A 26,213-nucleotide genomic window follows, 5' to 3' on the forward strand; every position below is an offset into this window, starting at 1 on the left:
TCTTCTGGGAATCCGATTTATGGTCTGAATATCATTATGCTGTAGGGGGATGTCAATTGCATGGCCTAACTTTACAACTACATCTCTGGGATTTTCTGTGGATGCAGTTTTCGGGAGACCGTTTATGACAAGATCTCTTTTATGTTGTTGTTGATTTAAAAGTTCGTATTGTAGTTTTAGGGAATTAAGTTCTTGACGGCGTTCGGATGTGTCTTTCATCAATTTGTGTTTCCCGTCAGTTAGTACGTTAATGCTGATTTTAATATCTTTTACCGTTTGTAAGAATTCTTCGACTGTTGAGTTATTATATTTAACTAACTCTTCGTATTCGCTATTTTTTTTTTTTGATTATTTGTTTATTCTGTTTATCAAAGAGTTCTTGGACAAGATCTACTAAGCTGGCTTCTATATTCTCTAAACCTTTTTCTAGTAATAAATGTACGGAATTCAAATTATAAGACTCAGCGGTATTTTTTTATCTGTTCAGTTCATCGTCCGATTCTGCCTCCGTTGTAATCGGTTGCGCCGTGGGTGGCAGCGTTTCTTTGTTGTCTCTGCAGTATATGCACTTCAATTCGTCTCTTTTGGCATTGGATTTGCGTTGGCATGTTGTTTCTGAAATTCCGGAACATGTAAAGTGAAGATTCCTAAGCATTTCCTGCAGGTTATATAATAATAATAATAATAATAATAATTTATTATTATTATTACACAAGGAGGGAAAATGGCCTGTGTCATGCAAGTTAGTGCTGGCGTTATCAAAGAACTTTTGAAACCTGGTTGGGGTAATAGGCCAAACCCAGGCGATGCGATTACTGTAAATTGCACAGGATGCACGACCAATCTACCTAGAAAATTCTGGAGCACCAAAGATCCTGGTCAGCAGCCTTTTACATTTCAAGTGGGTTTGGGAAAAGTGATTTCAGGTTGGGATGAAGGTTGCATGACCATGCAAAAAGGTGAAATCGCTCGACTGACAATTCATCCTGAAAAGGGTTATGGAAGACAAGGGTTTCCAGCTTGGGGGATTCCACCAAATGCTGAATTACTGTTTGAGATAGAAATCCTCTATATCAATGGTCAATAAGCTATTTGTTCCAACATCACTTGCATGATTATAGACCAGAAGTGTTATATTCCATTTTTAAATGTCTACTATGTAGATGTTGCTGCATTTTCCAATTTATGCACCATTCGGTCATTTTTATGTCTGTAACCCAAATACCTTTAATAAATGAAGTAATACCCCCCCCCCAATATTATTATTATTATTAGTAGTAGTAGTAGTAATGCAATGTTATAGGAGAACGCGGACCGCCGCTGCGTGGCATTGGGTTGGGCTGCTAGATAATTCATGTCTATGAACAATCATCTGGAGAAAAGCGTGATCATTCTTGCTTTAATGCTTACTGAAAGAATCATTTCTTATATGTAGATATATGCAGATATATATACATATATATATATATATATTTATATATTTAATATACATTTATAAATTACATAAAAACGAAGTTCTTTATAAAAATATTTCATAATATGACCTTAAAATATTATATTTTTAGTTGTTTTAAAGTTTTTTTCACTCTTATTCTTTTCACGCTGTTTTAACTTTTTTTTTCTTATTATAACAATCACAGGGGGATTATTTATTTGCAAGTATACTCTTCCGTCCTTTCACTACACTCGATGCAGTTAACATAACAACACCAGTGAAATTTACAGTTGCACTGCCAAGTTCGAGTGAACTGATGGGTATTATAACCACGTCCACAGCACATTAAATCGCAACCATCAGTGTCCTTTGATGTGCGGTTGCACAACCTTCCTACTGTTCCCAGAGATCCTCGAGACAAATCGATTTCACAGTAGTTAGGCGCTGGTTCCAGATACACTAGGTCTTTCGGCCTAGGTTTCCTATGAGGACGCTTGGACTTGCGGAGTTTCAGATAGAGAGGACGTGATGAAGGAGGACGCCTACCCCAGTGCGGAATTACCATTTTAGCTTTGTGATAATGCTTCATGAGATAGTCACCGATCTGAGTAAAGCTAGGAAGAGTTTTCCAGCAAGTTTTCATTGTACAAGAACCAGACACTCCGTGACACTTACACTCTGTTTTGAGATTAATCTTCACTGCCTGCAATTATAAATGTCTATATTATTAGAATTCTGTTAAACAAATTCTAAACAGAGAAATAATTAGACAAACAGTTTGTAATAAAATACAAATTTCTGATACAGCTGCAACAGAAATCACACTGTTTTAGGCGAATACTTTATATTTTTATCATTACTTCTTTTCCCGCTTATTGATTTAATTTTAAGTTAAATTTATGATTGTGTTATGAATGTTAGAAGTTCTTTAAGGAAGGATCAAAACGAGATAATTGGAAGGAGACTTTTACATAACCTATAAATAATGCGGAGAACTGAACAGGGTTTCTGATCAAGAGTGTTCAATTCTCACCTTCTCGTGGCTCTTACGTATTCACCTAGATATGTGGATATGAGTGGTGGCCAAGAATTTGGAGATTAGTCGAACAAACTGCATTCTATATTGGCTTAAAACATAAACAATATGGCGGTGCAAAACATTATGCCGGATGAAGCCAGTTGTCAATGAAAAGACAACTACTTCAACAAACCGAGATGTGAAATAGGCACTCTCAATGTGAAAAGTATCAAGTCAACATAAGTAGTGTAGAAAAAGACTGGAACAGGTGAGATACCACTAAATCATAAATATAAGATGCTATATTAGAGCAGTTTGATCAGAAAAGGAAATAGTAACGAAGTATTCAACACTAAAAATGAAGTTAATTTCTTAAATTGCAAGCCAAGCAATTTTAAGTTGGAATGATTAGAGAAATTTTCAAATTGGGAAATTGTACATTACATTGAGAATTATCCAGACCCGTAGTTCCACAGATTTCTAGTAAGAAGAAATGAGGAATTTTTCAAGTCATTAGAAAGTTATTAGAAAGAATATCATAACGAAAAAGCTAATGCTTGTTGGAAATCTTGACAGCAGAATAGCAAATGAGTGACAGAGAGAAATGTTTTGGAAATATTTGATGGAATGGTAATATTGCGTTGCTGCTGGATTTTCTATAGATGTGGAATTATGACTGCTACTACCATTTCCAACAAAAGATGTGCATAAAGGAGAGGACACAAGAAACAGTAATAGTTTTATTGACTGTATTTTATTAATAGTGATATCATCACATCGGTTCAGGACAAGGTATACAAGGGATTTGAATGGAGAAGTAATCATCACTTAATTTTAAGCGGGATACAAATGATTATCATATTGAAAAAATATGAATATTCATATTCAATGAATATGTATATTATATTCAATGTTCAATATTTAAGATATTCATATTCATATTCACATTCAATGAATACGAATATGAATATTATATGAATCAATAGCCTCTTGGCTCTTTATCGAAATAAGCAGATTGCTAAAACACGATCTTCCTTTAGCAAACCTATGCTGTCCATTAAAGAGAATTCTACTACTCTCCACCCAGTTCTGAATCTTTGTCCTCACTAGTTTCTCCAACACCTTGACCACAACTCCAGAAAATGAGACTGACCTATAATTCGAAGCCTTAGTCTTTTCACCTCCTTAAGGAATTAATGTATGGTACTTAGAGAAAACTATGCGGAGGGACATTTCAGCTCACAACGTCGTGCCGCCGTGCTTAGCACCAAGTGATTCAGGAATTCTTGAGAAAAATTGGCCCGCTCCTTTAGAACAAGGATAAGGCCAGGTTTATTTTCTGGAGGGAATTTTTCTCGAGCAGCAATGCATGCCAAATGTGTTCTATTTGGTTGAGATCTGGAGAGCGTGCTGAACTCTCGATTTGATTAATATCTTCGGGCTCCAGAAGAATCTCCACCGCTCGTGTACGATGTGGTGTGGCACTGTCATCCATAAAATTGAAGTCTTCGCCTACAGCACCATAGAACAATCGAGCATGACGTTGAAGAACTTCGGTGTAATATCGTTCATCAGTCATAGTCCCTTTTCCAGCACTTGTAGCTCGGTGTGTCCATTAAGCATAATGCCTCCCCACACCATGACACCAGAACGGCCGTATCTATCCCTTTCAAGAATATTCTCGTAATGGTAAGTAGTACCACTTTCACACCAGATCAAGTCATCCAGAATTGGAGAAAAGAATTCATTTGAGCATTTCTGCTTTCATATCACGTAGCCTAGATAATATTAAACCTTCAGATTTCAGGTTGCAATGGTTTTTTCCACCTTAAGTATTGTTACCTGCTCCTGGTATTACATTCTTCTCGAATGCTTTCTACCACTATTCTGCAACTTCTTGCTTCATTCAACAATCTTTCAAAGCAACTGTCGACCTTGTTAGCTGAGTGGTTAACGTAGCTTGTTTGTTAGTTGGAGAGTGAGTTCGAACCACACCATGGGTGTGGATATTTGCGACTGTCTTGAGGTAGAAGATTAATTTCGTCCTCTGGTGTGAGACCGCCAGCCTTCTTATTGGAGGAGTGTCTTGAAAAAAAAGTTCCATGATTGCTTTCTAGAGCAGAGGTTTCTGACCTATGTAAAAATAAATAAAATATATTTAAAAAAAGAATACAAATTTTTAATCTATCCGTGATACTAATATACTATAGGTTTACAACCTTACGTGGGTGGAGTGATATTAAAATCGAAGACAAAAAATATTTTACAGTACCATTCTCTCCATTTCTAAGCGTGTATTTTCTATAGAATCCTGAACATTTTACCACATTCATAATATGTATTATCTCCTAAAAAGCCTCTCTTGTTTATCTACTTTTACACATATTTATATTTCTTACATTTTCCTCCGTGTTCTAGCAAATAAGGCATCACGGCATCCATCACTTATCTGCGAGGAATTTGAAATAAGATTGCTTTTTCCTGGATCTCCTGTTTAATTTCTTGAGTCCACCATGAAGTTTGCGAACGTTTTATGCGTGCAGAAATCGTCGCTACATGCTTCTTCTCAGGCTAAAGCAATAAATCCTTTGCCATTGCGTCATCAAGGTTTGGTTCTTGTTTTCACTCAATAATCTTTTGCATATTTGAGTCAACAGTTCACTCCTGAAAGCTGCTCAACTTTTATTCTTTTAAAACGTTTCGAGCCTCTTGGCTCTTTATCGTAGTAATAATAATATGTGGGTACACCGGTCTGGAAATTCGTTATTAGGTGTATATGTAAGTTCGGTTCACTTAAACCTTGGTGTTCCAGGTCTACCTACTCACTGATGAGACCTCAATAAAGGTCGAAACCGGCCTGGGTAGATTAGACGTAATATTTTAAGGATAGAGACTCCGTCACTATCCTTAAAATATTAAGGATAGTGACGGATCTTGCTCCACCTTTGACACGAGTTGCCACAGTGTTGTACTACCCAAGTGATGATTTATGCTTGGACTCGCCGATAGTTCTTCGGCATAAAACTTAGATTTCGATCTCCGAGTTTCGTATCCGGCTTTAAAATAATAAGGGATTTATTATCCCCTTAACTTAAATCTACTTACTTATTATAACAAGATGACGAATACATTGAACAAGGGGGATGCAGATACGGTATATACAGTGGTGCACCGCCTCTGGCTCCTCAAAGAAAAAGAAAAAAAAAACACTAGAAAAATTTCCAAAAATCTTTTCTTAATTAAAATTCATTTTCTTATTTATGTTGTGTCGTGTCTTCTATTTCTATACTACTTATGAATCAGCGATCATTGCAGATTCTCAGTCATAGGTCATATGCGATGCGTAGTGTGTATTTTCAAATCGTCTGCTCAACTCGCCCCCTCTCCCAAGATTAAATCCTGAGTGCGCTACTGGTAGTATATTTAGATTTTGAAAAGGCTTTCGATAGACTACATGACAAACTAGTAGTTAAATTGAAACAGATGGAGTTGGGCTCTGGATTGGAGATTGGTCTGATAGGTATCAACGGGTTGTGTGTGTGTGTGTGTGTGTGTGTGTGTGTGTGTGTGTGTGTGTGTGTGTGTGTGTGTGTGTGTGTGTGTGTGTGTGTGTGTGTGTGTGTGTGTGTGTGTGTGTGTGGAGGGGAGCGATATCCCAGAAGAGGAAAGTCACTAGTAATGTGATGCAGGGGTCTGTTTTGTGGCCATTGTTGTTTAATTTGTATGTAAATGACATTGGCTTAAGTTATGTTGCAATGTGTACCGTTTTAAAATTTGGGAAGCAAAGATGGGATGCAGAGTATAGGATTTGTGGGGATATTTTGGAGAAGGTGGAGGAGATGGAGGATTTGAGGGTTGTGGTGGATAGAGAACAGAGACTTGATATTTCGTTGATATTTTTCTAAAATTGTGAGGACGACACAACCGATTATAGGAATGATGCAGAGAACACTGTAGAAGTAGAGTAGAGTAGAGATGATTTGATTCCATTGTACGAGACTTTGATTAGGCTGCAATTGATTAAGTTGGTTTCTGGTCTCGAGAATGTGGAATATGAGGACAGATTGAGATAATTTAAATTACAGAGCTTAGTGGATAGAAGAAAGGGGCGAGACATGATCGATACGTATAAGTTGATAAGCGCAATTACCAGATTAACGTGGATGAGCTTTTTAATAGAATATCTGAAGACAGGGGGAGAAAAGCCATCCCTGGAAACTGTATAAGGTGGATGTGAGCAAGGGGAGGGGGTAAGGAGTAGATTTTTTGCACGGAGAGTGGTGGGTAATTCGAATGCATTGCCTGAGAGTGTGGTGAGTTTAGGGACAGTGAATGAATGCATTTAAGTCGAGGAACGCTGAGCTGTGCATATGAGGATGGGACACCTCCCACGATGAATCTCTTGACTCCATGGAGGTCTATTGATGATGATAATAATAATAATAATAATAATAATAATAAAATTTATAACACATTTTTGTGTAATATAATTTATTAGTATGCTGCAATAAATTTATGTCTACATTTTTCTATAATTATGAATTTTTTTTATATACAGGTAACAATGTAGTTCGTCATTAACTTTTGGACACCCGCGTATATAGTCAATATTTAAATTGTACTTCAGCAGTTAGAAGTGAAGGACATACTGGAAGATGGTTTTATATAAAATCAGGTTTGCGGTGGTGCATAATATTTCCACAGTTATGCCTAATCTATCTGTTTCACATTATGAAGGAAAGTGGCCTCAAACCTGATATCGAAATTGGAAATATTGAAATCTCTAATTTCCTTTATGCATATAATATTTTGCTTTTAAATAAATTCATGAATTTGATTAGATTCTTTACTAAATTAGATAAGTACTGTAACAAGTGTGGCATGAAAATCAGCAATATTAAAATATGCAAGAATCTGGGAAACACATCTCCCAACATCAACTCTATTCTCAATGGAGAACCTATAAAATAAATAAAATACTTGAGCTACTTAGATGTGATTTTTAGTGACGATGGTAAATTACAATTAGAAATAGATAGCAGAATAAGACAATTGGTGCAGTGAGGAGTCATATGAATGCAGTCATATGATAAGAGAGATGCAAGGTATGAGAGATAGGTTAGGAAAAAAAAAACTGTTGATCAAAGACAGAGAGTAGAGAGATGAGACTTTTTTGGGTAGGAGAGAATAATCTAGCAAAACGGGAAACAGACCCGAGGGGGGGACCAAGAGCTAGGTGGATTGATGCAATTAGTAGTGTCTGAGAAGACCGAAATATTAGATCGGACCATATGGGATACCTGAAAAATAATAAATTCATTTGGATGGAAATTAGGGATTAGAAGCTAGTAATATTAGGAGTTCAATCATGTGGTACTATCATGCGTATGTTGTACACCATGTTAGGATGAATATAAGGAATTTGATTATGATGATATAATGGTATTTCGGTATTTGAAGGGTCAAAATATCATCAAAGGTATCTGTAGATAAATGCGTTATAATAATAGATGAATCTGTATCTGTCATAATAATATCCTCTATTTAAATCAAATTTGCAAAGCTATGATGTCATTCTATAGCCAAGTGAAGTGTTTAATGAAAGGAAATGGCAGTAATTTTTTATTTGTCTTGTCCTGAAGTAATGGTGTTGGTCACGTTATAGATTTTTTGCCTACTATGTTTATTTATTTATTTATGTGTGTGTTTTCCGCATGATAGAAATCAGTTTTTCTGTAAACTAGGACTATTTTCAGATTTGATGAGTGATTTAATTTCAATTATTTTGGTTTTTAAAAATTCGCCACCATTCAACGCCATTCATATTTTTAATCCATTGTTCCTCTTTAATTTTTGATATTTTCAAACTGAATAAACAATCAGTAGAATCAAGAGAATAAATCGTAAATAATAATAATAAATCGTAAATAATAATAATAAATCGTCATCGTATGTTACGCTTTCGCGCAGGCCTACGCATTTTATCGAGTAAGCTTCCGTAACCGATAATCCCGCCAAATAGGTTGGTTGCTCCATACTCCCGGTGGCATCTCATGTCTGTAAACGTGCGTTCACGGGGACAGTTTGCCTTCTTTGCGGAAGGAAAAACCCTAGGAAAAACTGGGGGAAAAGCCCTGCTGTCCACGCCCAAGACCGGCTAACTTGGCTATGGCTGAAGAAAATCCTCAAACTCCTCACGTCACCAACGGGAATCGAACCTAGGACACTCCTTCCGCAGGCACATGGTTACGAAGTGCGTAACCACTAAGCTAACTGCGCGGACAAATAATGAATAATAAAAAAAGGAAAAGGTTTATTGTCGGCAAGAACACATTTTCATCCGAACTTATACAGCAAATTCCCTTGAGAAGTTTATTTTTAACATTAGTTCATATAAAATTTTGATTTGTGCTGTTATACTATAACGCTGGATGGATTGCGGATATGAAAATAATTGATCGTGTCATTAGAGTAAAATGTTTTGCCCAAAAATATTGGACTTCACTTGTCAAAGTCGAAAGGTAAAAAACTGAGATTTTTTTGGTAGGTGTCGCTATCCAGAATCGAAAGTGAATGTGTATTACTAAAAGATAAAATGAGTTTATGTAAATTGTAAAACAACTGTTATCGTCTATAACGGGAGGCTGTAAAAATGTTGGGAGCCGAGTGAAGAGTCATTGGTCGCTTTGGAGGTATTAAGTAACAATAATAAGAATAAATCCTTATGCATCCAGTAAAATGATGACATCGCCCGAGGAATAGAACACAAATGCTTATCCAATATGTATAACTTTTGTGTTGACTATTAATTTGAGCTGTCAGAGTATCTTCCACTTGTTAAGCGATTGAACACAATGAATGAAAGATCCCTCAGGAACTCTTAAATCGAAGACAGATTCAGTAATCATATAACTATCTAATGCGCGTCGATGAATAATGTAAACGTATTGAATATTAATAAATATAAACAGACACATAATTAATGAATAAGAATTTTCCATTTAAAAATACTCAAGTATAGCAAATAAAATTCCTTCAACCGATTCATGCAAGTTGACCATTTTCACAATTTTCAGAAACTTGCAACTGAAACAGGAAAGACCCAATCGTTTTAATCGGCTTTTGCTAGAAATCCGATTTTGAAGTGCCTGTTTACAGTTTAGACACTAATCTAAAAGTAAAATATCCTCACTTAGCGGACAGCTAATTACCTATCTCTTTAGTAGTGCATCATCATCAGTCATTGTCAGGCCACTACTAAATAAAAAAAAAAACTCGTCAAGTGATAACTTTCAGTCAGTTTTGTAATATCTTTATGCAACGTTCTGTTCCTAAGAATGACATTTATCTTCTCTTTGTATTATCGCTTGGAATAATTATTCCTTAATGCATAAGATTAGAAAATCCAGAAAGAAAGAGATGAATTGCAGACCTGCACTCTTTTGGTTTAATGAAAAGTCATGACCCCCCCCCCCCCTCCGCTTTATGTGGAAGATTTCGTTCGGTTGAAGTGACATACGACGGTTTTATTTTCGCAAAAGAAATCGTTCAGCCGAACTCAAAGCACAAACGAGCCGAATATTTTTTTATTTTAAAGATTTCGGAATTTTAAAAATCTATAGTAATTATAATTAATATTATGGTTCTATTAGAAACCCACAGAATTAGCTTTCATTCCTGAAGAGAGTAGACTAAACAAAAATTGTAGATAGGAAGTTAGTAATGACATAAAGTTTTCATGTAGTACTATCATATCCTGTACACCTCTCAAGGGGCGTACAGGATATGATAGTCATATTTATGATAGTCATATGATATGATAGATATTTCATGTCAGGAATTTGATGATGATGACTAAACCACATGTCATCCGCTGTTTCGTTTAGTTTAGTTAGCAACTAGGCCTCTGAGGAAAGTGTATTATGTTTATTAATTAGGTGCATTATCCAAGTGTTTTTACCTTTGGGAGGAAAAATGTTGCCGTCATTATATCAGACCTTGTAAGTTACCTCCAGTTAAAAGACTGTCATCAACTTTCTCCATATCCTAGACCGAACGAGATTCGAGTCTATGTCCTTTGGCTAGAAAGACATGGACTCGAATCTCGTTCACAAATGTAAAGTGAATGGTTACCAACTGAACCATTCACTTTACATTTGTAAACGGGAATGCTATAAAATACAATTGAATGGTGTGGATATATAGTTATAGTTTACTGAACCGATTTTTTGTATAGGGAGTGTCAGAAAAGGTATTTATAAATACTGTTAATCGTCAGATATATGTGTATAAATTACTTGTTAACGTGTTGATATATACTGACATAAAGTGATTTATGACCACCTGCGTAATCGTACTAAGTTGCTTTCACAGAATAATGTCTGTATCTGCCATGGCGTTAAATTCCACTAGATGTCTAATAACGTCAGAGCACGGATCTATAGCCATGCTGTCTGTAAGGTATTCCACAGTCACTGAAAGGAGCAGGTGCAGGATCTGTAGATATCTCAGCATGTCTAGGAACATTACACAAGGCAAGGGTTCGAGTCGGTTGTATATTAGAAAATCCAGAAAGAAAGACATGAATTGCAGACCTGCACGCTTTTGGAAAGTCATGCTCCCCCCCCCCCCTATATATATATAGGGGAGCACTAATTTTTATGCTCTTGAGTGGAAAATGGCACCTAGTATTTTTTGATAGAGAGGAGACTATGGATGTGCTCATGTTAGGAGAATATAGAAGTACAAGTCAAACCACGTAGATATGATGCTACGTGAAGATTTTCGTATTTTGATAGGTGAGAAAGATGAATTTCCTCTTCTTGCGGAAAAGTTGACAAGCTTTTCCTTACCCCATTGAAATACAGCTAGAAAATCAGTGCTTAATACACTGATCGTATAGCTTGGGATATATGGGCACTATAAGATTTGTTGAATGCAAAGATGGAGTGTAATGTCATGAGAAAAACTGGACAGAATTTGAAGTTAAAGGCATGTATGACTACTAGAAAGAGTGTGGTTATAAGTACAAAGCTCTGGGATAGTCTGACCACGGTGGAGAAATTTGAAGAAAGGAAGCCATCCATCATGACAGAGTACAAATTGGTAATCCAGTTCCAAAGGATGGAAGGTATACGGTATTGTAATATGGTAAGTAAGCCTTTGTTCCAGAAAGACCTGAATAAAAGCCTTGGAAATATCTAGAGCGTACAGAAGCGTTTAAATTAACTTAAGTAAAACTTTCCAAACTTCGGCCCATAGATGAGTGATGCTGGCAAGGGGATCTATTTTGAACTGAGAGTGGCGAAATCCCTATTGGTGATGAATTGACCGGTGGGATTCTGAGTGGCAAAAGAGTTGATTATTGATGATTCTATCCACCATTTTTGATAAACCGAGGTAAAAGTAATGGGACGATAGTTGGATTGCTGGCGTTTGTTTTCTTTCTTTGGCACTTGTCCGATATAGGCTTGTCTCCATGCGGAAGAGTAGATGCCAGACAAGTGTGAAAGATCATGAATAATACAGGATGAGTATTATTTAATGAACACAAGTTTAAGTACATTTTTTTTGAGGAGGGGAGAGGATGCCATCAGGAACAGAACACATTGTTATTGGTATCTAAGCTGTTAAAGATTCTTCTGAAGTGTTTCTAACGAAAGGCTAGAGAAGACACGTGATCTACAGTTCTTGCTACTGTTGGAGAGTATAACTTTCCCTTGATCAGTGCAACAGTTGGAGGAGAAGAATGATGCAAGGAGGCAAATCTTGTGTTTGAGTGCTATTACAACGGTACTGTGATCGTACTGGAAAATTTGAAATTTCAAATTCCGTTCTTAAGGGATTTGAACCCATAATCATTTTCAATGTTTGAAAAAAACCTGATCGGAACAAGTTAAATAGGTTGAGTTTGTGCATTTTGTTTTTCAAAATTATACTTTGAGTTTATAAAGCGTATATCTTTAATAAAAAAAGGTGTGTGTGTGTGTGTGTGTGTTAAAATATATGTAAAATTATTGCTGTAACTATACAAGAATGCTATTTTGAAACCCACCTTTTTGCTGTTTATCTAAGATCATTTCTTTACTTGTTATGTCTCTCTATAGGCAGATCTATTTTGAAATAGTAGTTTTTAATAATGTCTAGAACATCAATTCTGCAAGATCAACTAACCGAACAATGAAGTCATCTTTTTTTTTTGTGATTTTAATATTCATTCCATTCTTCCATTAGTCAACCAAGAAGAAATGATGAAGTATTGCTATTAGCAATGGCCTAACTCAAATCATCAACCTATCTATCAGAATAACAGTAATTATCACACGTTTTCAACACTTTGACCTTGTTTTATTTAATACTTCATCCAGACGCCAGCTCTTTCTCAGACTCAGATGTAATCTTGTCAAAGATTTCGTTTTTTTTCCCTTTTATATAAGGAACACCAATTCCTCAGATACTTCCACCTAAAATGGACGACCTCCTCGATTTCTACTTTTCTTTCTGACGGTTAGATCATTGTCACATTCTCTTTTGGAAGTATTTGCTGTGACCGAATTAGCTGAAATAATTTTGCTGGAATGACAATGTGCATCTTTCGCATTCCCTCAACATTTACATGCAATATGCTGTCCATGGTTATCCAACGATCACCCAATTCTGGTGTCTGTCCCTCAAATCTCTAAGCATGCTTGATGCAGTCCACAAGATGAAATCGGGTTAACTGACGACCTTTCTCCCTCTCCATTCAATTTCTCACAAACATTCTGTTTTGGCTTTAGGCATTTTCATGAGGGTGCACCGTTTATCGAATTGAACACCAGCATTCCTCCACTTTCCTTTAAACCAATTCACCATCATCTTCCTTCATTAAGTTTATCTCGATTCTTTGGAACACTTTTCATACCATTTTTACCAAGGATTTTGATTTTTCGATAGTTCAAAAAGTATATTAACAGACATATTTTACAACCAATTGTGTGTTGGGATTGATATTAAATATTAATATTAAGGAATCTGATGAATTCTGATGAATTATTGAATTCTGTAAAGAGAGCTTGACGAATCATACCACGTCTATAAACGGAGAATAAGATTCGTGTAAGAGCATGAATCTTCGCTTAACGCATCAGTATGCTAGGTCATTCCGAAACGTACTTTTAATATTCGAGACGGCGCTTTTTCTACAGATCCTTGGTTGAACATTCCACATTGTTTTCATCCTTAGAAGAACGGTAAAGGAAGGTTTGCAGGAAAGTTGACATTCCACTGTCATGTTTATTAGATGATAAAGAGTTCTCATTCTCTTGTTTCTCTTCTTACCCCCCCCCCCCGCATCTACCTCTGTCTTCTGGCCTTCTAGCACAAACATGTCCAGTTGACCGTGCTACAGATAGTGAGTAAAGCACTTCACCTGATAAGCTACAGATAAGCGTGATGCCAACAGACGTTGACCTTTTCCTGGACGGCAATGAAAACCGCTTCTTATCACCTCACTTTCACGATGCAGTACTGCCGTAAATTACCACCTGGCAGCCGAAATTAGATGGCACAAAGAGTAATCGAATTACGACTCACTTCGAGAGCTAGTCATCTTCTATCTACACAAGCGTCCCTAATGAGTCGAGAAGGACGATGCGAACTTTAAATTATTATCATTATCTCTCATTGGTTAACTCAGGTAGGCGTGGATTCGCGTCATTACGTCACCTTGGAAAAACTGACTAGCTTGAAGTAATGTTTTCTGCGTGATAGTAGTGTGATTAGTAGCAAGATAGAGTCTGCTTGATTCTTTTGCTTCTTTCTCAAGCAGGATCCCGATTATGCCACTGTGTATCCCTATTGGTCACATCCTCACAGAAATGGCTCTACTAACCACTGTTAGCAAAAGTAAATGTTGCATAGTTATCAACCAGAAACAAACATTACGCTGTACCTATATATATAAGGTGCAGAGGCAATCAAAAAAAATTCAGTATTGCATTCTATACTATACACAAAAGTTAGCGAACGAAGCCATCCTCTAATAGTTGTATAGCTTCAGCTTGCTCCACACCCTTGCCATGAGTTGCCTCAATGTTGCACTCCCTAAAGGGTCAGTTGTAACACTATCCAGGTATTTGCTTACGCTTGGACTCGCCGAACTTTATATATTTACTATATTCGGTATGAAACTCTTTGAGTTTCTTATTCGGCTATGAAACAATATGGGATGTAATATCTCTTAACTTAAATAAGTATAGCTTCATTTTTATACTTAAAGTGTGAGTTTATACTAATGTTACTTTGGGTAGCATTTAGTTTGATAACATTTTACAGATATTATATTCTATTATCAATGTACGCCTACTGGCCACTAAATTAGAAACCTTTATGCAGATGTACATAGCGTATATGCAAAACACTTGGTCACATGCGGTGCCACGTGACCTAGACAACTATTTAAGAATGCTGATGGTCAGTAATCGTCAATCATGTCGATCGCTATGGGAAAAAGAAAGACTCTTTCGGAGTTCAAGAATGGTTTATTGTGGGTGCCCGTCTGGCTGGAGCAACAGTAAAGCTGACGAGTTTCTCAAAAGGTGAGATATCCGGGATGTTTAATCAGTAGAAAAATAACTCATAGTGCTTATCTAAGAGGCGTGACTGTGGTGGTCTGAGACGGCTTATAAAGACAAACAGAACTTTCTGTGTGCAGCATTTCACAGAAGTATTTAATGAAGACTGTTCCCGATCCATATCTCACCGAAGTATGCGCAGGGAATTGAAGAAGATCGGTACTAGCAGTAGCATGCCTACACGGAAACTATCGATAAATAAGTTTCGAATTCAATGACCGGTTTGTGTATTATTAATATTGAAACTGTAATCAATAGAATGAATATAATTTAACTCTTATTCATTGTATTTAAACAAGCTTTAGTTTTACCCTTTGATCAGCAGTTGAACAATAGATCAATAGAATAAGAAGTTTATTTTTGAATAATAATTCTGATTAGACAATAATCAATCTTTTAATTGATGTACATCATCATCATCATCATACTTCTCATTGATTTAGGCATAGAGTGGCCTGTTCCGGCCTCGGAAGTCATCGTTGAATCTCTTTAGAGGACGTCCTGGGTTTCATTTCCCTAATTTGTAATTTAAGGCTTGTTTTGGTAATCTTTCTATTTTCATTTTTTGAACGTGTTCCATCCATTTATGTTTATATTTCTTATTTTTTTTTGTATTACTGATTTCTGATTTAGTTTTTTCATAATTTCTTCATTTCTTTTGTGATCGAATAGAGTATACTTTTCAGTTTTTCTCATAAACTTCATTTCGACTGTCATTAATCTTTGTTTATATTTTTGTTTTATTATCCATATTTCACGTCCACACAATACGACCGGTAGGGATAATGTATTTTATACTTTTAATATAGTTTGTTTTTGAACTAAATTAGGTTTAAATATAGAGTCAATTACACTTGTTATTTTTAAACATTTCACATTTTTTAGGTTTATATTTTTTCATTTTCATATGTAATCATACATCCTAGGTGGCTAAATGAATTCACCTGTTCTAAAATCTTGTTATCTATTACTATTTTAGTTCTTACTGGATCTTGTCCTTTAAAGGCCATCTTGATGTTTCTTTAGATATTATCATTCCATAATCTTTGGCTATCTTATTTAAATTTAAAATACCTTTCTGTAAATGATCTTCAAAATTTGTAATTATTATTTGATCATCATCAAAACGTAGAGTGTTTAAGTTTACAGTGGGAGGAAGTTTAATCCGTCGATGGGAATTTTATTCCATTTTATTATTATTTTATTTAGATAAATATTAAAAAGAGTTGCTGAAAAAGGACATCCTTGTTGGACTCCTTAGTTTATCTCTCGCGTACATGATAGTTCATAATTTAATCTTATTTGTATTTGATATTTTCATATATACTTATGATAGCTTTTAGAATATTAATTGGTTTGTCTTTCTTTTAATATGTTAAATAAAATAAAATTGATATGCATTTATATGCTATATATAAAAGTTGAGGGCATATCTACCCAAAAGCCATGGATGAGAATAAACTCTAAACGATTAAATTAATGAAGATGAACGATTAAGGTGTCAGTGATACTGTTCATAAAGATGGTGTTGCAAAGATTGATTGCATTCTTTTATCGTATCTTGTCTCATTAACTTATGTTTCCACCTTTTTATAAAATCAATCTGTCTTTCTTTTTTAATTATGCTGAGCAGTGACACGCTTAATTATTCGCGTTCTTAAAAGACCTTTTTAAGTATTCCATTCATGCTATGAAACTGCTATGTTTGTGTAGTTTGTTATATGTAAAGCATTTACTCTGTCATCACTCTTGTTGCAGCGTTTCTTGTTTGGTACGTATTCAAAATACTTGATAAGCTCAGAGAGCTTTTATAAATGGCATTTTCGAGATTGTTGATCGAGTCCTTACCGTGTCACGCTCCTCTAATTTAAAGGACAGAAAAGAGTACCATATTGAAAATTTATTGAATTATTGAAACCACGTAAATTCGTTGAATGGTCAAAGTTCTTTACATTTCATAAAAACGCAACTTGATACAAGGAAGCTGTCCAAAATGACCCTATAGAACTCTGAGTAATAAGGCATTAGAGATTTTTAGCACTATGAGCAATAAGACTCACCCCTCCCCATAGATATTCACACACTGTATTCACAAATACAAATAAATAAAAGAAAAATAAAACATCATATAACGTTATGTAGACTGTATTCTCAAAAGTAATCAGATGCGTTGACGTTTTAGAAAGATTATTTTTAATTAAGAAATTAATAGTACAAATATATCTGGTCACATTCTGTAACACTGTTTTCCGGTTACGATGACTGGACCTCGCCAAGGTCATTGGGTCAATTTCTGCTTTTCTATTTTTTCTCTTTCTATCTGTCTGTCTCAAATGCAGATGCTGTCATTGTAATACTGTCTAAAGCAAAGAGGACAACCCTGGCATCATTCTCCTCCAATTATTATTGCATAAATGACTCAGATATATCACTTGCTAATACCAGATATATTATACTACATATCTCCTCTGTTCTAAGGACATCAGGAACACCTTAAACATCATAGATAACAACGCCTTGTGTTCGTGTCAGTATTCTCCAATTGTTAAAACATGTGTTACTGAAATAACGCCATCCTATATCTCCTCGACACTTTTAATACTCACTCATCCAGGTCAATGAAATAGCAGGAAAACAAGCCTATATACAGCGCATTTCAAAAAAGGAAATTCAAATCAGACTTTATGATTTGAATCAGAAATTCAAATTCAAATCTGACACCACCAAGCTGTTGTCCCATTGCTCTCACCTGAGCGCTTTCAAAATAATGGAGCAAGTGAATAATAGTCAGCTTCTTCACCACCTGAAGCATCACCAATATGGATTCTGATCCACTGCGAAATTTCTTGGCCTATATTACCGACTTTTTGACACCAGTTATGGAAAGATTTGGAGAATTTATGTGGTTGGTCTTGATATTTTCAGAGCAGTTAATGAGGTCTACTTAGAAAATTACCACATTTAATTTATGCAACGGGGGTGACTTTTCCTCTTTCCAGTGTTAGTCTCTTCAGTACATGTCCTGACTTATTCTTTCTCTCTTCAGATTTATTTACTTGTGCTGGGAGTATACCAAGGCTTCATATTTTCATGTACCTCTTTCTTTTTATTGATAAATGTCCTCTCTCGCTCCTTAAATTCCATCACAGTTTCAATGACATATTCCATTCTTCATTCCATACCTCATACTTCAATTACTTCGTACTCCACTTCATGCTACTTCAACAGGTACACTCCATCTCGCTTTTTTTTATTTGACCAATCTTTCATCACATAAGCATTCTAAGCTTTCCAAGGGATTTCCCATAACAGTGCTTTTAATATTGATTTTTTTGAAAATATTGAAAATCAATATAAATACTGACATAGCATTGAAAATTTGAGCACAATGACGAAAGATAAACACGAGAAGCAGACTAGATCACGAGAAAGAAATTGAAAGGCTCTTATATATAGTTATGTAAATAAAAATGCATGGCGGTATCATTACCAGTTCAACCATAATAAAGATACTGCATTAAAAGTTAGATATTTATTAGTCATTTTATGGCAATCGGAATCAAAGAAAGATCAAAATATATTGTACGCTTCATCTTCGTAGATTACATATTTAGATAAAAATAAGAAAATTGTTCATTTTCGTGTTGAATAAATTCAAATTGTAACTTCCAGAAAAATAAAGATGAAAGCTTGTTCAGTGTGAGACTGATTTCGGACTTGGATTTACAGTATGTATCATATAACAAATAGTTTGATATGGGATACCTATATTGCGCTAATTACGATAAATAAATTAATTAAAATAAAATAATATAAACAAATAAACCTATAAACATATTGCACATGCCAATAATGAAAGATAAACACGAAATACTAAACTAATTGCAAGTTTCAATTTGTGCACATGAAACTCCTACCAATAAGTAAGGAAATATTCAGATAGTCATAAATTCTTGTATAAGTAACACGATTCATTATCGCAACAATTCAATTTAGAGCCATGTTTGCCATAGGTACTGGAGATATAATTTTGTTTTGCCTAATTCTGCCATGGAAAATGTTCCAACTGAAGAAAATTATGTTATTCTGCTCCAGGATTTTTAGAGATCCTAAATCCTAAATTTCATTGAATTCTATAAGTCAGAGAAGAAGTATAATTATTATAACTTCAATTTTTTCTCTCCATTTTGTTTTAATAAAAACAGTCTGAATCAGTTTCAAAACTGTCTTAAAGTCACTGTACTTCAATAATTTTTACTTCCAGGTTCCAGAACATATCTATATATGGAAGTACACATCACTTTCAGAGTTGAATCTTTTGATTGTCGATATATCGATTGTTTTACGAGATGACACATTTTGAGATAAATTTAAAGCATTAAAAAGATCTATCGAATGGTGGAAATTTTGTAAAAATCCAATGAGCGTATTAAAAGCTGAGGTGTTATTTACCAAAACTCGATAGCTTTTGGCTTATGAACTGTAACCATATAATTTTGTTTTTATCTAATTTTGCTACTACAAATAGACTGAGCGAAACTAAACATTAAAATGATTCGATAATTTTAACGAAGATCCTAAATACCAAATGCCATTAAATTCCGTCTAGCCGCTAGAAAATACTAGAAATTTAATAAATTAGCCAATAAAAATATTAAACTTTACCCAAAATTGAGCTCTTTGGACATAAGCTAGTGCACGTACTGGGTTTTTAAAAATATAACTCCATTAAAGCAAAGCTGAGTTATTATTATATATAATTTCGAAATGTTTTATCCATGTAAACAGTCCGACTTAACAAAAACGTAGATGACTCGATAAAATTCTGTTAGAATTTCAAATACCGAATTTCAATACAATTAGCCTATCCAGACCCTACAATAAATGAAATATTGTAATTTATTGTAGACTGTTTACGTAGACTGTTAACGTGTTTTTCGGAACGCGAAATATCCTCATTTATGTTCGACTTTAAGATGAGTTATGCATTTCGCACAAATGTGGCAGATTAGTACACGTTAGTAAAATGTGGGCTGTAAACGTTTCCAAAGAACCAAGAATATAACACGTTAGCATTATAAAAGCACAGAAAAAATTTGCAAAAGAGGATTGTAGATCACATAGGAAACTCCCAAAGCACGTCCTGTTGTTCTACATTACTAGATGACGAAACAAAATAGAATATTCCTGCGATTAAAAAAAAGGAAATCGCAAATCTATCTCATTATAATCCACCATCAATCCACAGAAAGCACTGACAATTAACTTCTTTATTGCAATATTTCTTTCACTATGCAAAAGACCTGAAAGGGAAAAGAAGTTATTCTTCTTGAGATAACAAGATAAATTGCAGTGTCTAGGGCTAAATATCAATCTTAAACATTGATAACGGATATGATAATTTTCGTGAAGATAGACAAGGAAGAAAGGGAGAAGGAGTACTGTTAATGGTAGCAGATGAGTTGTGCCCATCTAAGGTGGATTTGCAAGGTGCAAATAGTGGTCACGGTTTTGAAGCAGTATGGTGTGAGGTAGAAGTAAACAGGATGAACTATTTAGTTGGGTGTTGCTATAGACCTGGTAGTATTGAGAGTAATGAGAAGGAAATGAATAGGCAAATTGGCCTAGCTAGCAAGAAACGAGTTAGCATTATGGGCTACTTTAATTATAGTAATATAGACTGGAAGCAAGAGACTGCATCTGGGGGTAAAAAATGAATTTTTGGAGTTTTTGAAAGACAATTACCTTAGGCAGCAAGTAACGGAGGGTACACGAGGATCAAGAGTATTAGATATGATCATCTCATCAGATGATGTTATTATAAATGAGGTGTCAAATCTTTGACCAGTTGGTGAGTGACCACGAGGTGATACTTGCAGGGTGACCAGTCATTCGAGGACGTCTGTTAGAAAGGGATGTATGTGGAATTATAAGACTGTTAATGGTAGCAGATGAGTTATGCATTTCTTTTTTATGGTAATTATGAAAAGCTCAGGAAACAGCTTGCGATAATAAGTTGGAAAGAGGAACTGGATGGAAAGGATATCAATGCTGCTTGGGTCATACTCAAGAACTATTTGGTGGAGGCAATATCAGAGTGTATTCCAAAGATTAAGAGGGTAAATAGAGTAGGTTTAAAATGGATAAATCAAGAGATAAGGTATGCAATCTGGAAGAAGAAGGTATTATGGAAGAAACACACAATGAGTATTTATAACAACCAGTTGCATGAGAAGTACAAAGAGCAGGCGAAGAAGGTGACTAGCTTGATAAGGGTAGCAAAAGTGCAGTATGAACAGCAGCAGTTAGCTAAAGCGGCCAAAAAAAATCCTAAGGAATTTTTCATATGTTGCCAGCAGAAGAAAGAATGATTATGGTAGGATGGGATTGATTGGTGAAAATGGAAGAAGGATAACCGCTGCGGAGGATATAGTTGAGATATTTAGTGAGCAATTTATAAAGGTATTTCATTCTTGTGAATGTGACATCATGCAGAACTTGAAAGCAGTGGGAAAGAAGGAGGAGGAGGAACTGTTAGTAAGTAAACAGGCGGTACATGAGGAATTGAACAGACTTGATGTAAATAAGGCTGTGGGATGTGATGCTATTTCATCAGGAGTTTTGAGGGAATGCGCCAGAGAGTTAAAAACAACTTTTGCATATCTTTTCAACATGAGTCTCTCACTGGGTCAAGTTACAAAAGAGTGGAAAGTGGGTAAAATTGTTCCAATTCATAAGGGAGGTGATAAGAGTAAGGCTTTGAATTATAGAAAAGTCTGTATGTCTGGAGTTGTGGTTAAGGTATTAGAGAAGTTAGTTAGGACTAAGATTCAGAATTGGGGTGACAACAGAAAAATACTCTTTGGCAGCTAGCATGGATTTACTAAACGAAGATCGTGCTTTAGCAATCTGCTTACTTTTTATAATAAAGTGACAAATGCGAAGGGTATTGCATATACAGTGGTATATAGATTTTGCAAAGGCGTTTGATAAATTGCCACATGACAAGCTGGTAATTAAATTGGAACGGATGGGGCTGAACAGTAGATTAGTTCGCTGGATTGGAGATTGGCTGTCTGATAGGTATCAGCGAGTTGTCTATGGAGGAGCGATATCCCAGAAGAGGAAAATTACTAGTGGTGTACCTCAAGGATCTGTTTTGGGTCCATTGCTGTTTAATTTTATGTAATTGACATTTGGAGAGGTCTGAATGGTGATATGCAGTTGTTTGCAGATGATGCAAAGTTGGGGAGAGATATCAGGAGTAAAACGGATGCTGTAGCTTTGCAAGAGGACTTGCATACACCGACTGAATGGGTAAATGAGCGGGGTATTCAATTGAATGTTTCAAAAGTGTAAGGTTTTGAAATTTGGGAACAGAGATGGGATGTAAAGTACACAATGGTGTACTTTATGTGGGAATATCTTGGAAGAGGTAGAGGAGATGAGAGATCTGGGAATGATTGTAGACAAGGATCTAAAATTTCGGGGATATGTTACTAAAATTGTGAAGACAACACAGCAGATAATGGGAATGATGTGAAGGACACTGACTTGTAGAAGTAAAGATGTTATAGTTCTTTTGTTCAGGCTTTGATCAGGCCACATATGGATTACTGTCAACAGATATGGTCACCTGGTTTTCAAAAAGATGAAAATGCATTGGAAAACGTTCAGAGGCTATTGACTAAGGTGGTTTCTGGTCTCTGGAACGTAGAGTATGAAGACAGATTGACAAAATGCAATTTGCAGAAATTGGTGGGTAGAAGGAGGAGGGGGGGGATATGATCGAGACATATAAGCTGTTAAGAGGTTATTACCAGATTAATGCCGGGGAGGTTTTGCACAGAATGGGTAAAGATAGCAGGAGAACAAGAGGTTATCACCGGAAGCTCTATAAGGAGGGTATGAGCAAGGGAGTGAGAGCAGGTTTTTTGCATGGAGAGTGGTGAGGGATTGAAATACATTGCCCGAGAGTGTGGTGAGCGCAGAGACAGTGAATATATTTAAGGCGAGGTATGATAAATGTGTGTATAACAGTGGTCCTCTCACGATGAGTCTTTGACTCCATAGAAGTTTTTATAATAATAATAATAATAATAATAATAATAATAATAATAATAATAATAATAATAATAAAAAGAACTGATGTTCTGGCCACCAACGTGCAGAGTACACCTAACTTTGAATGCCAGTAAAAGATACAATTTTTAAGAACTTTTATAAACTCTTGTTTTTTTTTTTTTAATAAGATCCTTTATAAGATTTTTAAAACATGGCTCCAATAACAGTATATGCTTAAAAGGTTGCATTCAGGGTTAGTTAATATGCGAGTCACAGTTTTAATTTTGAAAGCACAGCAAGTATAACTATCCCTGAAACCCACTGTTTCTGAATCTTCACTTATAGCCACACCACTCCAAATGACGACTTTGAGTTCGTTGATGTTATGCCAAATTTAATATAACAGTTAATACCAAGAAGAAGAAGGAAAGAGATGTGATTTGATTATGCATGTCAAGAAGACAATGATATTCGTTTATAAAGGTATAAGGTATGAAACTTGTGTTAGCTAGAGAGAAAGAGAGAGAAATGGATTTTAACTGGAAGACAGAGCAGTCTGCATATTTAAAGAGTAATATCATAATGATCTGAGCTGTGAAAAGAGGGTGAAAATTAAAATAGCCGAGGAAAGAGTAAATCTGAACGATCGGGTGACTGGAAAAGTAAAACTATTATTCTAAAATAGAAATGAAATGTATTGAAAACATGCATACTTAATAGTATATTGTTGGTTCTGAGAAACAGAAAGAAGTTCTGAGATTGTAACAATTAATGATTCAAGAAGAACACTAGGGTAATTGTGTTGAGAGCAGTTATTACAGGAAAACTTTAAGGATAAGACAGGTACAAAAATTTATTACTGGCAAATTATATATGACAATATCCTATCCTAATTTACGCTCATGCGTAGAACCTACACATTTTATCGTGTAGGTATTCGGAACCGAAATCCTACGGAATAAGTTGGTTACTCCTTATTCCTGGAGGTGTCCTATGTCTGTAGTAGCATGTGTTCAGGGAGCCGGTTTGCCTGTTTTGGGGGACGAAATACCCGAGTTTCAGGGTGAAAAAATCCCCTACCTCTGTATGAGACCGGCTAAAGGTTTCGACTCACCTTTAGTCGAAAGAGACCAGATGAAGGTTCCTCACGTCACTGACGGAATCGAACCCAGGTCTTTCCGACCAAGGGCTTCGTCTATAATCACGGAGCTACGGAGGCTCTATATGACAATATAGTCGACAGAAAATTTAGTGTGCAAAAGGTTATTCAATGGAGGTTATTACAGATGTTTGTGGAATGAATGACAAACAACAACAAAAAAGTCGTTAGTGTTCTGTATGATAGATGAGGCGTGGATTGACGCGATATAGTGGATTGAGATGAGCATAGAATTAAGACACTTTACAGTAGATAAAGTATACGGAGAATAATAATAAATGAGAAATCAAGGTAGCAAAGAGCAGGGACCATATAATTCTTGACCATAATGATCAAACTATCCGACCATTGGCCGAGTGGTAATTATATGTGCCTCTCCAACCAACGGGCTGCAATTCGAATCTCGCCATGGGCACTGATGTTTGTGATTATCTTTAGGTGGGAGATGAATTTCAACACCGCATGTGAGAACACTATTCTGCCTTTTGGAGACTTGCTGTGACATCAAAAAGTTAGATATTTGGTCTGTAGAGCAGGATTTTCGATTGTCTAAAATAAATGAAGCTATACAAAAGATTAGAACTCATAAAAAAAAAGAAAAATCCTTAGCCCATTCCCCTATTCTAACATATAGGTTTACAATCTTTCGTGGATAAAGAACCGCATAAATTCCCATTGATTGCTGTCATTGTGGAAATTATGCCTCGTAAGATTGCTACACATTGCAGCGAAAGGAGGTCCTACATCTTATTAGGGTGGGCGACATGGGCGTTTGTTCATCACACTATGGTGCTGTTGACATCTTTCCAAGCAGTGTATTTTTAAATTTAGTCACTGTAGACTACCCTAGATTTATTCTGTGTTTCTTCATAATTTAATTTGTCTGTGATTAACGTGTCTAAATAATTAGGATTATTTCTGAATTACCTACCTGATCAGTCTTTTTCCAATGATATTAACGTACTATACGTCTGCAACATTTCATGCAAAAAAACCCTCTCTGGTTATTATTTTCCGTAATATTTATGCATTTACATATTTTAGACTTATCTGAAGTTGTTTTTTTGCTAATTATCCTCGTTTTCCTCCCTTTTTTTTGTGATTGTTAAGTTCAATTATTTTCTGACTTTATGTTATACGAACTGCATTAGTAACGCTGTTGTAGCCACTACGCGCGTTTAGTTAGAACGACCTGAATTTGAATCTTGTCAAGGAGATGAAGAATATTTACAAGGACTTTTCGAATGAATGCGAGTTAGATGCTCATACGGAAGTTGCAAGGTTTTTTCCTCCTGCAGCACTGGAAAACCGGCTAGAGAATACATAAACTGTTAACAGACATAGCAGACCATGAAGATAGGATTAACCGCCTGTCCTAACCGGAATTATGTTTATACAAGGCAAGTCTCTTCGGGGATAAAACAAAAATTGAGTGGCGTGGGGCGGTTTGGATTTCAATTATGCTTATTTTAGCTGTCATCTCGTATCAAAAAAACCTAAATTTTTCTGACTGCAGTCTTTCAGTCTATATATTGTTTGACTGTTTGAATAATCATCATGCATAAAACTTAAGTTTTTTTTTCAGTGTGACTCCTACCCACTAAAGATTGTTTCCATAATCCGGAGATCATACCATAGAGACCAAATATGGAACTTTCTCAAGCCACATGAGGCCTCCAATAATGTTGCTCCAGTAGTTAAAATTTTTTGAATTCACATACAGCTGAAAATCCCAAGTCACATGGGGACGCACTGTCAGATTTGGCGGATCCCACAGTTCTAATGTGTGTAGCGAATAAACAAATATTGTCATATATATATATATATATATATATATATATATATATATATAACACAGATTAGGTCAAACGATATATATTTGATTCGGCAAGGTAAAATAAAATTATTTGATTACATAAGAGT

At 35.5% G+C, this 26,213-nt stretch overlaps 2 protein-coding genes across 2 annotated transcripts in view; one reads left to right on the forward strand and one right to left on the reverse strand.

The window, feature by feature from the left end:
• The first annotated feature begins 719 nt into the window (after positions 1-719).
• LOC150109277 (uncharacterized) lies at positions 720-1,213 on the forward strand. Its single transcript, XM_090406933.1, has one exon. The coding sequence runs from the start codon at positions 725-727 to the stop codon at positions 1,085-1,087; it is 363 nt and encodes a 120-aa protein (XP_090263059.1). The 5' UTR covers positions 720-724; the 3' UTR covers positions 1,088-1,213.
• A 436-nt stretch (positions 1,214-1,649) lies between these two features.
• Positions 1,650-26,213, reverse strand: part of LOC150109278 (protein Wnt-7b-like) — a 39,256-nt gene continuing 14,692 nt past the window's right edge. Inside the window, exon 3 of the mRNA XM_090406944.1 lies at positions 1,650-2,138. Coding sequence (XP_090263070.1) covers positions 1,650-2,138 — 489 coding nt within the window. The remainder of the gene's footprint in view (positions 2,139-26,213) is intronic.

The sequence above is a fragment of the Typopeltis vanoorti genome, chromosome 2 (genome assembly GCF_054136105.1).
Source record: "Typopeltis vanoorti isolate ZY-2024b chromosome 2, IOZ_Tvanoo_1.0, whole genome shotgun sequence".
Lineage (NCBI taxonomy): Eukaryota > Metazoa > Arthropoda > Arachnida > Uropygi > Thelyphonidae > Typopeltis > Typopeltis vanoorti.